Genomic DNA, 16,283 nt, shown 5'->3' on the forward strand with positions numbered 1-16,283 from the left:
TTCACGTGGTAGACTTCTGAGGCTGCAAGAAAATACTGTCCAACAGTCAGTGACCAGCTGACACAGTCCTGTCACCTCTGTAATTACAGCATCTTAAGTAAAATGTTAATACAAATGCAAAAACTCACAAGATAAATGTTTATTCAGTAAAATATAAAGGTGCAGATTTTAGAATGCAATGTAAACAGTCTAAACTACTTACTTTTGATTGCCAAAAAGATAACCTAGGGCACCTCCTGTCCCAAAGCCAGACCAAAATCCAGGCCCTGAGCTTCCAGTAGGTCTCTGTTGATTGAACACATTACCAAAGCCAAATCCTCCACTGCTACTAGTACTTCCAGCTGAGCTACCTGCATTCAAGAAATTTAAGCAAATTATAAACACATATTTCAGCAATGTTAAAAGATCATACTTCCAGTAGCCAATGTCAATATCACATGGAACTGACAAAGTAAAAGATAAATTAGAATATATAGATCTTATTATAAAGCAAGCCATTAAGGAACACTTATCCGCGTACAAATACATCCCCTGGTGCATAACAAGGATGAGAGAGAAACAGTGTTATGCGTACATCTTATATATATATATATATATATATATATATATATATACACACATATATACACACATGTGTGTGTGTGTGTATGTGTGTGTGTTTGGGTATGTGTATGGGTAGGCATGCATGCTATCATCTACATAGCAAGTGGTATGAGTTTCAGAATAGGCACAGACTGTTCTCATTTTGTGTGTTTGTTATCCAAGGCCAGTAACTCTTTTTAGACATGTCTCTTACCTGAAGGTAACCACAACAATAAAATGCAATGTAGAAGAGAACAAATAGCACTATCACACTGTTGCAAGTTAATATTAGAGGCAGATGGCAAATTAAGTTATTCAAGTGACCTTTAAAAATACACAACAGGTAATTATATACTGTATTCATGAGCCAATACCAGATATATAAAATGATGCATTAGTATAAACAGAAGATCTATAAGCAGTAGGTCCATTCTCTGTAACAACAGAATTAATGCACAAATGTTAAGGACTGTTTGCTTGGAAAATAAAACTTTCTCTACCTGGTTAAAATCCAACTCCTGACTTTCCTACCACTGGTCTCGTTTTGCTAAACCTTTTGCAGAAACGCTGAGGGGCAAAAAAAACAAATCAGTAGGAGAAAAGGAAGAGGCACCCAAGACCAGCTACACAGAATAAGGACAAATGGAATGAAAGCGTATCATACAGAACAGACCTATGATGCTGAAAGAAATGTGTGTGTGTGTGTGTGTGTGTGTGTGTGTGTGTGTGTGTGTGTGTGTGTGTGTGTGTGTGTGTGTGTGTCTGTATGATTATACTAAGTGCATAAAACTCATATCTGATAAGACAAGGTCCATTCTCCATAACAAAAAATACAAACTCACTAGCAAATCCTCCTGGGTGGACCATCACTATAGGAATATCCTTCAAATTACTATGGCCCCAAACAAAGACTTGAACAATGCAGTTGTGTAAGTAAACTTACCATAACAGTATATGCGCATATAATCACTGTGCAGTAGCCTTAGTTAGATGAGTTATTTCTGTCAAGGATACAACAGACAGCCAGCTTCCAAAGCTTCATGGCACCTTCCACATGCCCAAACTGTCAGACAGCTCGAGCAGAGCTGAATAAAAGACAAGTTTGGACACCAAGCCCATAAAAGCTTTCCTGCAAACAGAAACAAGGAGACAGAGTCCTAAAAGGGCAATGCTAGGAAGAATAAAAAATAAATAACCAGGTGGCTAGGAAGAATAAAAAATAAATAACCACACCCTGGCATAAACAACATACCAAATCACAGTACAAATGTTGGGATGGAACGGCTACTGCAGCAGTGATCACTCACCCATTTACTCTTATGATAAAGTTCACTTAAACAGCTGCAGTATGTTCAGCATATTGGGCCTTGACCTTGCATGGAAGAGTTGTGTTGTGATGAGTACAACAAAAGGTAATAGCCTTAGACAACCATTCTGAAATAGTCTTATTTTGACACAGGGTGTCCCTACTTCTTACATTCACAAGAAATGAACAATTGATCCGAATATCTGAAAGACTTGATTCTGTTAAGACAGTCCCAGAGTTGTCTGCAGACATTCAAGGTATGGACTATCCTTTCTCCCTCATTTTTGGGATCAGGAAAGAAAACAGGGAGATGGATAGTTCGGCTTAAAGAAAACTTGGATAACAAGGATTAGTTCTCAAAGAAACCCTGCTCCTTTGGAAAATGAGGTAGGATTGACTCCCTACAAGAGATTGCAACTCAGACTCTCTTTTTGCAGAAGTCAGAACAGTCAGTAAAACTGTTTTCCATGTTAAGAATCTCAAGTTAGCCAGATTAGTTGGTTCAAATGGAGCAAGTCTTAGCCTCTTTAATAAAAAATTATGATCCCAAAGATAGGCCACCAGTTTTCTTGGAGGCCAGGCCACTTATGCAAAACCCTTTCAAAAACATTCTGACTTGAGACTACATTGAACGGAGGAACCATGGGCACACATGCTGAAATGGCCAATAAATTAATCTTGACAGAGGAATAAGAAAGGCCAAGTGAACACAAATACTGTAAAACCAGAGAACTAGTCCTGAATGGGTGTTGATAATGTTGTTGGCACCATCTAGAAAACCCCTTCCATCCTTTTCTAGTAGCAGGTTTTCTTGCTTCCATTACTACCTACTGAACATCCACAAAAAATAGGTGCTTAAAAGGAATCAAGACTCAATCATCCAGGCAGACAATTCAAGTTGATTGGTTTTGGGGTGTGTCAAACACCTCTGTTTTTGTCCGAGTATATCCAGTTTGTGAGGAAACTTGTAATAAATGCCCCTGACCATTTCCAAAAAAGGGAGAACCATGATTGCCTGGGCTAGACGATAATCACTGCAATGATCTTTGTGGATTCCTTCTGAATCTTCAGAAGTACTACAGATATTAGTGGAACAGGTCAAAAAGCAGACAGGAACATACCTGTCCAAGGGAAAAACAAAATCGTTCTTCCAGGCTTTCTTGCATGGAGTCCTGGAGAAGAATCTTACCAGCTGACTGTTTAGAATGGAGACAAAGAGGTCTACTTCAGGAACTCCCCATAGATGGATCAAATCTTGGAAGACTGCCTAATCAAGTTTCCATTCTTGAGGCTCTGCCTTTGTCCTGCTCAGTGTGCCTGCCACACAATTTTGCTCTGACGTAATGTAGTATGCCTGAACAATGAGATTGTGTAGTGAAGTTATATCCCAAGCTAACAAGGCTAGCCTGCAAAGGGGGGGGGGTGACTGCCGCATTGTTTGTAACCACTTGAAGAGGTCTTGTGGACCAAAGATGACTCAGGGAGTTGAATGCCTTGATCAGAGATGCATCTCTTAAATGTATGTGTTTGCCTCTGTCCTTGGTGTCCCACACACCTTGCACTATTATCTTTCCTGAAAATGATTTGATGCAAAGTCCGAGGTGTCTGTGGTGAGTGACTACTTTGGAACACACAGGGAGGAGGAGAGATCTGGATTTAGAGATATTTGTTGTCTCCACCAAGTGATTTCTCTCCTTCAAACCCCAGTACTGAGATTTGAAAAGGCAAAGGGTGTTTGTGCTAGGACCAAAGAGTCTTCAGATATCACCATATCTTTCTCATGTAGTCTTGTCAGGGGTATCATGAGAATCATATAAGCCGTGAGACCCAAAATCAGGTATTCCCTCTTACAGTGGCAGAAGTCCGAGTTTAAAACCCTACAAATGGATATAGGTCTATTTTTTTCCTGTGGAAGAAAGGATCTGAACTGTGGTGTCTAGTTGACATCTCTGAAAGACAATTCTGTGAGAAGGAGTCATGAAAGACTTATGAATGTTCTCTTGGAATCCCAGCTTGCTTAAGAGATCTCTCACCCAAGAGAGATAGAGATTCCTGACGCTTTGAAAGACAAGCTGCAAAAATAAACAAGTCATCTAAAAATGGAAAAATGTGGATACTCTGTACCCTGCTATGAGCTATAAGCTATAACTGGAGCTAGACATTTTGTGAACACTCTGGGTGTAGTGGATAGTCCAAAGAATAAGGTAGAGAGCTGATAATGTTATCCAGACACACAAAATATATAGAAACACTTGAAATCTGGATAAATAGGAAGTGATAAGCATTCTTTAAATTCAGTGTTACCAGGAAACTTGAATGAGAAAAAAAGAGGTAACAGTTGTCAAGTGACATCATTTTGAATGTGGGTAACTATCATAAACAGGTTTAGAAAAGAAAGGTCAGGAACTATTTTCTTTCCTTCTTTGGCACTAAAACATTTTTTAATAAAACCCCTTTTCCACCTGGGAAAGAGGAAGTGGTTTTATCACTCCATGCATCAGCATGTGATGAAGGACAGATGGAAATTAAACAGTCTGGTCTGAAGGATGAGGAATTAGCCCCCCTGGAAAAGAGGAATTTCCCCCATTGCCATCTGTAACCTTAATGAAAGATCTTTAGAACCTATTTGTCTGACAGTATCTGTTGCCAAAGACTTTCTGAGAGACCACAGTCATTCTGATTTACTGGACTATCCTTGGTTTTGGCAGTTTCCAGCATTCTTCTTGAAACCCCCTTGTCATTTCTTCATAAGAGAGTCTGTTTATCTGCATTTTGTTATTATTTCTTACAAAAACTGTATGAGGAGTTGAGAATCCTTCGGAATTTTTGAAAAGGAGGGCTGAAAAATATTTTTTTAAACATCTTTACTAAATAATCACTTATGTCATAGGCAACCTAACATTTAGAAAAATGAAAACAATCCATATTGACATATTTTCAGTTGAAACATTATACATCACTTGCAATCTATCCACCATTATTTAACCTTTCCACCCTCTTAAATCTTCATGGTTTCTCACAAACTATTCTCTCTCCTACCAGAAGAAATAAACCTAGCAAGAAAGAAAGCATTTTAGACTGGATTCTGATAAATAGCCACCACCAAACATATACAGTAGGTACACTGCCTGATGATACAAGTGACCATGCCCTTACCTACCTAATTAGACATAAAACTGATGGCCCTAATTTAACAAAATACAAAATGGTTAGAACAAAACTTTTAACCCTGATAGATTTGAAGCAGAACTTAGGTCCTGCAGTTGGTCTCCTCTTAAACATCTCCCACTGGATGATGCCGTGACATATTTTAACTTTAAATTCCTATCTATTCTTGACACACATGCTCCCACAAGGTCCATCAGACTTTTCTCAAGAGCCACCCCTTGGCTAACAAAGGACACAAGGCATAAGATTATTTTGAAAAATAAATTCTAGTCCAAATACCGCAGTACTAAAGATCCCACTGACCATCTCAACTTTAAACAAAAAAGAAACATTACAAAAAAGCAGTAATTCTGGATAAAAAGAAACTACTACTGCCATTTGCAACAGGCTAACCTGCATAACCCACATAAGTTCTGGACAGGAATAAATAATCTCATGAAGCCTGGCCAATCGGACACTCCAAGCCCAGCAGGCACCTCCCAAGATAACCCCAAACAGACTGCCAACTCCTTTAACACCTTCTTTACTGAAACTGTCCAGTCTCTTTCCAATCAACTCTCCCGATATCTCCTGTCTTTCCTCCTCCTCTAACACTTCCATTCCCACATTTCAACTTCAACCTGTTCCCTCTGCACTCATTCGTTCTCTGCTACATAAACTTAAACCATCCTCTCCATCTGCTGACCATCTACCTGCTCTGTATCTAAAAGTTCCTGCTAATGCACTGACCTATCCCATCTCCATCCTGATTAACAGAACCATTGAAGAAGGCTACATTCCTTCTCTCTAGAAAATATCTCATATTATTCCCCTTCATAAAGGAGGAAAATCAACTGAACTCTCTAACTACTGACCCATAGCCTTGCTCTCCTCTTGCTAAAATCATGGAAAAATGTGTCCAAAAGCAACTTCTGAAACACCTGTTAACTAACAATCTGCTAGCTAATTGTCAACATGGTTTTAGACCCTACCATAGCACCACCTCTGCCCTCCTCTCCTTCACAGACTGCATCAATAAAAATAGGAACAATAATACCCTCAGCTCTGCTATATTTATTGACCTATCCAAAGCCTTTGATATGGTCAATCACAAAATATTGTTACACTTACTTAAATCATTTGCACTTGCCACAAGCTCAATTAAATGGTTCCACTCTTACCTGCACAACAGAAAACAGGCAGTGAGGTGGCAAAATAACTTATCCAACCACCTCCTCATTACTCTAGGAGTCCCCCAGGGCTCAATTCTTGGCCCTCTCCTCTTTTCAATTTTCTTTAATGATCTCCATACTCATATTTCTCCTGCCACCTGTATACAATATGCAGATGATTCCACTTTAATCTGTTCTGCCTCATCCCCCTCTGTACTGCACTCTCTCACCCAAAAGACTTTTGAAACCATAGAAATTTGGTTCCTCAAACGATGCTTAATTTTGAACCCTAAAAAAAAAAACAAATTATTACTCTTCTCACCAACCCGAAAATCCTCTCCACTGAATTTCTGTGTCACTTCAAATAATGGCACGAACATATCACCCGATCCAACTACCAAACTCCTCGGAGTTGAAATAGACAGCAATCTGACCTTTGACACACACATCAGCAATACTATAACATTAGTTAACAGAAAACTAGGCTCCCTCTATAGAATTAAACCATTCCTTACTCCACATGCCAGAACTTCCATTGCTCAGACCCATCTTACCTCCACTCTCCTGTACGCCTCTCCCATCTACACTTCAGTGTCCAAAGCTAACCTCAGCAAACTGTCTGCTGCCTACAACAATACTGCCAGATTTGCCACTAATTCTACTTTTAGAACTCACCACTGCCAAAACTTAAGGCAACTACGATGGCTCAAGCTACAAAACCAAATTCCATTTCACCAGATCTCCTTAGCCCACAAAATCCTTTACAAACCCATAAACACCCCCATTCTCAGTTCACTTATCACTCCATACTGCAATCTTAAAAGCCTTTGCTCCTCTGACAAACTACTTATATCGACTAGTAAACCCAATAACTCAGCTGGCAAATCCTTGTTCTCCAACACAGTAGGAAAAACCTGGAATACTCTTCCTCACAATCTCACAGCAATCTCCTCTCTTCCCTGCTTCAAATCCCAACTCAAAAACACACCTCAAAACCCACTGGCTCTGCACCTGTAGCAACCCTGACTAGCTTACCTTGGGTATCTAGGTACTCTCAACTTTTCTGCTGTAAATAACTACCTTTCCTCAGGTATCTAGGTACTAGCAATTTTTTTTTCTTTTTTCCTTTCTCTAGCTTTAAGAAACTCTTAACAAAATACACTCTCTATTTATCAACTTCTGCTTTTTACTTAATATCTAATGATTTTTGACATGTATATTATAACCATGTTTAATGTTTTACCTGTTATTACAAATGCTTGCATGTGGAGCTTTTCTCCCCGGGCCTCTGCTGAAAATGGACATATATCCAGTTGGACCAGCCCGGTTAACAAATGTAAAATAAAATAAATAAAATAAATAAATTATCCACACCCCCACCAGAGGCAGCAATATACTAGACCTGGTCATCACCAACATGGGTGACCGGTGTTCCACACCAGAGGTCATCTCCTCGGTCAAATCCGACCACAAGCTAATCACCCTAGACATCCATATCCCGGTCCCACCCCCCATTAGGAAAACAACTGTAAAAAATTTCTCCAAAGCCAACTTCACGCTTCTTAAGACAGAAGTGGCAAACTTCACGACACTCATGCAGATGGACAATAGAGGTACGACTGCTGAATCCTACACAAATGCACTTTATAAGCACTTACACGAGTGCATGGATCATGCTATCCCTAACAGAACCAAGATGCTATCCTCCAAAAAAAGGAAGCCAATCAGGTGGTCTTCTGCCATAAACAAACTCTACAACAGAAGAAAGAAACTGTTGCAAAAAAAGAGTAAAATCCCACAATTGGAGGAACTCCCTGGTCAGCCTAAGTAAGAAGCTGAGATCCCTCATAAAATCCTCCAAAGCTAGTTATGAAAACAAAATTGCCACTGATTCTAAAGACAACCACAAAGCATTCTATAGCTATGTCAAAAATATCAATGGCAACACTCAGATCTGCTCTGAGTTACAGCACAATGACTCTAAATATACAGAACTAACTGATATTGCCAACATCCTGGCAGATAGGTTCAGTGCTAACTTTACCCCCCTCTCATCCCCTAAAGAGCCCATCTATATACTGGAAGAATCAAGGCTGCACAGGTAAAACCTCACTCTCCAAAGCCAAGAACACAGCATCCATGGGACCTGACAACATCCAAGGCTGCCTTCTAAATGAACTACAGAATGAACTGGCACCCCACCTAAGTACCATGTTCAATCATAGCCTCACCTCAGGCTTTGTGCCCATTAAATGGCGCACCATTCACAGTTATCCCACTACACAAAGGGGGGGGGGCACAACAGACCCCGGGGAACTACCGCCCCATTAACCTGACGAGCCTCGTCTGCAAGGCCATGGAACGTATCATCATGGAACTCATAAACAAAGACATTGGAGATCTCCAAACTCTGGACCCCACACAGTTTGGGTTTGTAAAAGGCAGATCATGTCACCTAAACCTGATAGACTTCTTTGAAGTAGTTACCAAAGCCATAGATGCCTATCTAGATCTCGCCAAGGCATTAGACACCATCCCCCACTGTGGAATTATAAACGTACTAAACTAGGTATAAATCCTTATGTCACAAGATGGGTTGCCAACTGGCTTACTGACAGAACCCACATTGTGAAAGTAGCAGACTCCAAATCAGACTTCAGACCAGTGACAAGTGGAGTACCACACGGTTCAGTCCTGGGTCCTCTCCTATTTGGTATCTACTTCTCTGAAGTACAGGCTAACACAGAAGGTCTTTGGCTAACTAAATTCGCAGATGACTGTAAACTAGGAGCCATAATCGAAACTCCTAATGATGTGGACATCCTACAAAAGGGCCTCACTGAGACAGATGCCTGGTGTCAAAGACATGGTCTCAAGCTCAATGGCAAAAAGTGCATTGTCATCCCCTTTGGTAAAAACTCTGTACCCATGAACTACCATATAGGTGGTAGTCTATTTAACACCGAAAGTGTGATAAGAGACCTTGGGACACAGGTGGACAGTAGTCTCTCCTTTGATAATCACATCACCACAGTGGACAGGAAATCCTTCTACGTGGCACACCTCATCACAAAAGAATTCTCATCCAGAAAAAAAGAGGTCATTGTTCCCCTCTACCCATCACTCATTAGACCCATTATAGAGTACAACGCCCCTTTTGGTATGTACCTCACAAGACATCTATAACAACTGGAAAGGCCGCAAAAATACTTCACAAAGAGGATTACTGGCCTCAAACAGATGCCTTATGCAGACCATCTCAAAAAACTCCAGCTTTACTCTGTCGCATATAATCTACTCAAAGGCAATCTCTGCCGAACATACAAAGCTATGTCAAACCTAGAGCTGTTGGACATGCTCCACTTAAAGAAATCCCAATCCCTCCGAGCTACACGCTCTAGGGACCTAAACCTTGTCACCACAATAAACAGAACATGCTGGAGGGATAGATTCCTGTCCCAGAGACTTCTCATACCCTGGAACAGACTACCTATCTATCTCAAACAGAGCTCCTCATTAGCACACTTCAAGAAAAATCTTGATGATTGCATGGGTAATAGGAAATTCACCCCAGGGATCACTTCTGTGGTTCTGCTTTACAGGGACACAGGAAAATAATTTTCTTGGGTGGCGAAAGCCAGGGTACCTTTTTGGCTAGGCTTGTATAGGCCCTAGGGCTAATAGCCTAGTACCTACCTATGAACCACTGTCAAACATTACATAGCTTATTCAAATTTTGCCTTCTTTTAAACTTCATTCCTCCTCCAAAACAGTATTCTGCATGTAATGTTCCCACAGTTCCCAATTTTTCTATGCAATTTGCTCCTACCCTTTTCTAAAGATCCCATTTGCAGTTATTTTATCTCTGTTACTATATTCACTACTTCTAATACAGCTTGTTTAGGCGGATTTCCATTCTCTAGTAATTGAGTTCATGGCAGCCACCATAATTAGTCTCAGCAAGGCCTTAATATGTCTAGGCAATTCCAATTCTGTATCACAGCTCAAAAAATAATTTCCTTGGTTATATCAATTTGCTTACCCAGTATTTCTGCTAGAGCAGCCTGCAGTGAATTTTAAAGTCTGCCAACTCATCACACTCCCAGAATATATGTTCCCAATTACCTCTTTCTTCCCCACCACACCTCCAACATTTCTATCTACCTGAGGAAAATTCTTTGGAGTCTACTTGGGGTATAAAAATACCTATGCAAACACTTCCAAGGAAAGACCCTAACTCTTCTAGACTTTGTTGCATATTTGGGTGACGTGCATATATCCCCCAGTGTTTCTTTGTGAATTGCTTATCCAGTCTCTCTTACCAATCCTTTCTAACTTACTCTGACTGACTCTTATAATTATCATGTAATATTTTATAGCTCTATTAACTAACCCTTTAACTGCAACTTCTGTTCCAGATGTTACTAAAAACTCTACTAGTGTTAGTCTTTCACTTAGGATCACCTTATTTCTTTCGCTTTGCCTATACTCCAATATCAGTTCTTGATAGGAAAGGCAATCTCTAACCCACAGTCCAAATAAATTTGTGGCCTCCTCCCATTCCAATACCTTTCAGTCTAATTATTTGCTCCCAATACCTTGCTTCCTTCACCAATTTTCTCCAATAAATTCCAGCCACCTCGTGCCTATTGTCTGCATCCCTACTTGCAGTCATCCCTACTGACAGAATCACCTTTCTCCATTCCCGTTTTGGCTTAGTTCTTTGAAAACTTTCTGCTTCTTTATGAATACAATATTCTGTACGGTTATTGTTATTCTCCTTACGGATCTGCATCCAAAATCCATGACCATCTCCTTGTTTCTTGAGCTTCCCTCATTTCGTAGTCATCCCATTCCACTTTGAATTAAATCTTTCTACTTGTGATATGTACAATAGCCTTAGCTGCGCAGCTCTGAAATACCCCTTCAAATCATTTAATCCCAAACTATCTTGTTCTACTGGAAGAAACGGCTTATCCCACTTGACTCTTGCCATCTTCCCCTCCTAGATAAAATCCTTCAGCTCTTTATTACTATCCACAACTTCTCCTCTAGTTGATAAAAATATGCCTGACCTGTGCATAAAACTAAAGGGACTAAACATTTTAACTGCTTGTATCTTGCTATACATATGCATAAAATAGAGCTTCCAATTTTTCAGTTTTTTTTATCTTTTGTTTAGTCTCTTTCCAAATATCCTTAGCTGCCACAACAGAATCCTTTTTAATCTATACTCCCAAGTACTTCACTTTATTATGTCCCATTAAATATGGTTACTGTTGAACCAATTTGTGTGTGGGTACATAGTTTACAGCTATTGCCTTTGTTTTAGCTTCATTAATTTTGTATCCCAAAAAGACCTGAAACCGTCTCAAAATGTTCCACAACACTGAAATGTCCTTTTCTGGTCTTATAAGATATAAACTAATAAAAAGACTTTCGGCTTTTCCCCGGTTAGGGGTCGCCACAGCGGAACTCCGGTTCGCTCATAATTGGCAGTGGATTTCTACGGTGCCGAGTTGCTAGCCCGACGCCCAACCTTCAAAGAAGGCATGCCCATTCACACTTGCACCTACCTGCATGTCTTTAATGTCACTCGACCGTGGGGAGGACATGCAGACTCCACACAGAAGGCACACCAACTGAGAAATAACATCTGCAAATAAAGCCATCGTTTCTTGACTACCATACCAATTATATCCTTGAATTTCTGAGTCCCTTATTTTCTTTTTCAAAAAGTTCTAAATACAACGCAAATAACAAAAGGAAAGAGACACCCCCGCCTGGTTCCTCTTCTCAAACAGAGATCATCAGATAGGAACCTACCCACTTAAATTTTTGCCTCCAATCCCTCATATTCTCCTGATCAACCTTATAATTTTACCAGCGAATGCAAATACTTCCATTGCCCTAATCATAAAATCCCAGCTTACTCTGTCGAATGCTTTCTCTATCAAGACCTACCATCAACAGTGCTACTTTCTTGCATTCTGCTCCCCTCTGGATCATCATTGTTCTGTTAATGTTGTCATATGTTTTTCCTCCCTTCCATGAAAACACACTGATCCAAATTTATCAATTTTGGCATCACCTTTGCCATTCTTTTAGTCATTAGAGACAAACACTTTATAATTTTTATTTTATTTAACATTTATTAACTGGGAAAGTCCGACTTGGAACAAAGCCAATTTTCAGTGGAGGCCCGGGAAGAAATACTCCAGATGCATGTTTTTGTAACGTGGAGGGAAACTGGAGCACCTGGAGGCAACCCACATGAACGCAGGGAGGACATGAGTCTGCACAAAAGGCACCCCAGTCGAGAATCGAACTGGAGAACCTCTTGCTATGAGGCGACACCTACCGCTGCACCACTGCACCGTCCATAATCATAATCATGATCATAATCATAGTTTAGAACTGAAATGGGTTTTTGTGAAGCTGGATCTTATGGGTCTTTACCCTCTTTAGGTATTGCACCCACCACTGCTTTCTTCCAGGATCATACCTCTCAACCTGGAAACATCAAAAATCTGGACAAGGCTCATGAAAAATAGGTACAAATCTATATGCTGATTAACATATAATTTGCATGCATAATTATGTAACCCCACCCACTCCAGTGGAATTGTGGGATACCAACGTTCAAATGCAAACTGAAGAACAGATAACCCCAAAAATGGCACCAGAGTCCCCTGCAGCCATTCCAATGTACCATTACCTGGTTAATTTGCCCTATTTACCATAAACACTATAATGTGCATACTGCTTTACTTATACAATGTTTATATGGATTAATTTAACAAGTTTATTTTACATTTTATAGCATTAACACTACTAGACCTCTGCTAAACAAAGCAATACAGTCTCACAATGAAAATAGACTTAGCATTATAACTTCTCTCCCCTTGAAACTCACATTCATTGAAACCCACAAAGAAAATGCATCTGGCCAGTGGTAAGATTAACTTTGGGCTGTTTTCAAATTATAGGCCTCCTTGCACACAAAACATTACATGTGTTCTTTGATACAGCTTCTGGACAATATTACATTATATTCCTTGTATAATACAGCATACTTGCTACAGTGCATTTTAAATTTGTTTTGAACACTTTTACAGTAAGCAATGAAACAAAATGCATGAACCAATATTTGACTAAACTGCCCAGTTCAGAACATTTCCATCATAGAAGTCTGAGTAATGTCTACAATCCACCAGTATCAGTAAATATGCACAATCGCTGCAGAAGTAAGTCACATAATATTTCCACATTAAGGAGATGTGTAACTAATGAACAGGTTGCTGCTAGGAAACAACTGAGTGGGGGATTGTGTCATATGCCTTGGCTAGGTCAGGATAGGCAGTAAGCACCATCTTTCCTTTATCCAGTGCCTTGGTGACTTTCTCGATGAAGCCAACTATGTTTAATAGGCATGATCTAACTTTAACAAATCCGAACTGGGTCCGGTCCAGAATTTTACGATTATCTGTGTCCTTGTTAATAAGATCATAACAATTCTCTCCATAACCTTGCAGATGAGGCTAGTCAAACTTATGGGCCTATAATTCCCAGGGTTGGATGATGGTCCCTCTTTGTGCAGAGGAATTACTGTTGCTTTTCTGCATTCCACTGAAACATAGCAAGTTCTCAGGCTGTGGTTAAACAGGGTTCCAAGTGGGCCTGCTAGGTCATGTTTTAAGTTGTTTAAAAAGCAACCTGGGATGTTGTGTGGTCCCATTGATGCAGTGTTTATTGGCCTTAGAGAACACTGAGATGACCTGTTCTCTTGAGATAATAGGCTGAGGAATGGTGGCTGGTATACTTTGGGGAATGTGTGGAGGGGATATGGAAATTAGTAATCTCGGCGTCAGAATCTTCAGAAGTAGAATAGTCAGAGACTACTGTCACTATAGGAATGTCTGAGAAAACGTTTGCACTAGAAAAAAATTCTCTTGAGATATAATTTTCTCCCAAAATTCCAAAAATCAAACTGAATTACATGAAGTCTTGGAATATTGAACTGAAAGTGTTATCATAAAAATTGTGCAAGAATAATTAGTAATAACAGGATCACATGATGCTTCCTGTGTAAAGTCATGGCAACCAGTTGTACATGAAAACAGTGCATCTAAAGAAGAAAAAAACAAAACCTAAATGTGAATCAGAGAAAAGTGGTGTGATTTCTTTTTATTCTTGTTGTAGTTAGTTATTATTGGTAAAACCAGCACTTTGCTGCTGTTGATAACATTGCCCGTTTATTTCCCCTCTGAACGTGTTGAGGATAGTTTTCCCTCATTCAAATTATTAGGCAGACTGTTAACAGATTTTGGCGCAGAAGCCTAATTTTTTGATAAAACGTTGTCCAGAGAAGATGATAAATGATAAATTCTTGCCATCACTCACAGAACCATTGGAGCCTTAATATCAGCATCTGGTGCCTTCATTCACATCTGTCCTCTCCAAATGGTTCCTCCATTTCCATTAAAATGTTGTTTGTGCAGATTACTCATTTAATCCTTTTGCAGCCTTAGTTTTTGTGGTTAAACAGTTCTCTTTCAACATCTTTTAATTATTGGCCATATTCACTCATTTATTATTCAAGTTATTTATCCAAACTAGATGCAAGTTCTTGAAACAGTTCTCTGATATTTTCATTAAATTGTGTTGCTTTAATGTATCATCTCTCTGTAAGAATATGATCAGATTCTGTAATACATTTATGAAATGCATTGACCCAACTCAGCTTGAATATTCTACTATGTGCATCTGATTCATTAAATGGTAAAGTGGATGTTATAGATGCTCTTAATTCCTTCACTGTTATATTTAAAACATTTGTTTCTTCCAAGACAACATATTAAAATGCACATTAGTCTCTGTTGACAAATTCTCCAGTTTACTTAATGAAGAAACAATTTCTTTAGATATCTGACTGTTACATTGCTTAAACAAAGCAAAAGGATCTCACATTTTGTTAGTTCTTCCTAAGAATGAGAAGTCAAAACAAGTCATGTCACTGATCTTTCCATGACCTTTAGCCAAAAAAAAAAAAAAAAATCATCCATAGTGTGCTGGTGGGTTCCTTGCTCACATCTGTATTTCTTTCTTTCAAATTTCTAGGGAAATTCCAACTCAAACCCAGACTTTGCAAAATGCCAGAGTCCACATACATAACATAACTCAGACTGTAATAATAACAAAGTGCAGCAAAAAATTCTTTATTAAAAACTAGTGTGTCCATCACGACACCACCTATGGTTTCAGTATCACAGAAAAAAATCAAAGCTTATAGAAATCACTAATAACCATTAATTAAAAGCAACCAATAAAAACATTCCATTTGAAATGGATCAAATCAGTGCTCAAATCAGTGTTTTCCAGTTAAAAGCAAGAATAACTCCATTAGGTCAGAAGTATTAAACTTCATTGTCACTTGAGCTAGTTTTCGTTTTAGTAAAGTTTCCACTGTAATGTAATCACAAATACTTAAACCAACCTGCCAAAGAACAGCAGTCTTCCCATTATGGTTATCTCTAAATTGAATAGACCAAATCCATTAGAATGTCTAAGCAGTTTTTTGTTTCCTTTCACACCAGGGTGCTGGGAAATCCTGTCTCAAAACAGACGATTTCTACTTTGATTTCTAAGGCAATTTCCTTTTGCTATCTCCTCAGGGGAAAACTCTTTCTTCCTCAGTTTAGGCCCACAGCACTAGAGCAGTGGCTTCCTCTGGATCCTTCTGTAAGGGTCTGGAAACTGCTTCTATCCTGGAAGCAGCTACCCAGTCCTCCGCCCATACATTTACAAAACATTATAAGCTGGATTCTATCTCCAAATCCAGAGCAGGATTTGCTAGAGTGATCTTGCATGGCTTTGTGGAGATTTTTTGTGCTCCTACCCTTTTCTCATTCATGAGCTTTGGTAGTCTCCCTCTTGTTATGAATACTGCAACATGAGAATAAAAGGACATAGAATAGTTGTGTAAAATCTTACCATAACCATAGATGTCCTTCTCTTCCATGTTGCAGTATTCTATCGCAACCTCCTTCCCCCTTGGTTCATGCTCTTCTTTGAAA

At 39.3% G+C, this 16,283-nt stretch overlaps 1 protein-coding gene across 1 annotated transcript in view; it reads right to left on the reverse strand.

Moving 5' to 3' along the window:
- The window catches only part of SARAF (store-operated calcium entry associated regulatory factor), a 475,866-nt gene that overhangs the window by 159,287 nt on the left and 300,296 nt on the right, over positions 1-16,283 (reverse strand). Inside the window, exon 4 of the mRNA XM_044059699.1 lies at positions 203-350. Within this exon, the coding sequence (XP_043915634.1) occupies positions 203-350 (148 nt within the window). The remainder of the gene's footprint in view (positions 1-202; positions 351-16,283) is intronic.

The sequence above is a fragment of the Protopterus annectens genome, chromosome 17.part0, assembly GCF_019279795.1.
Source record: "Protopterus annectens isolate FY-2018-M chromosome 17.part0, PAN1.0, whole genome shotgun sequence".
In the NCBI taxonomy this organism is placed as follows: domain Eukaryota; kingdom Metazoa; phylum Chordata; order Ceratodontiformes; family Protopteridae; genus Protopterus; species Protopterus annectens.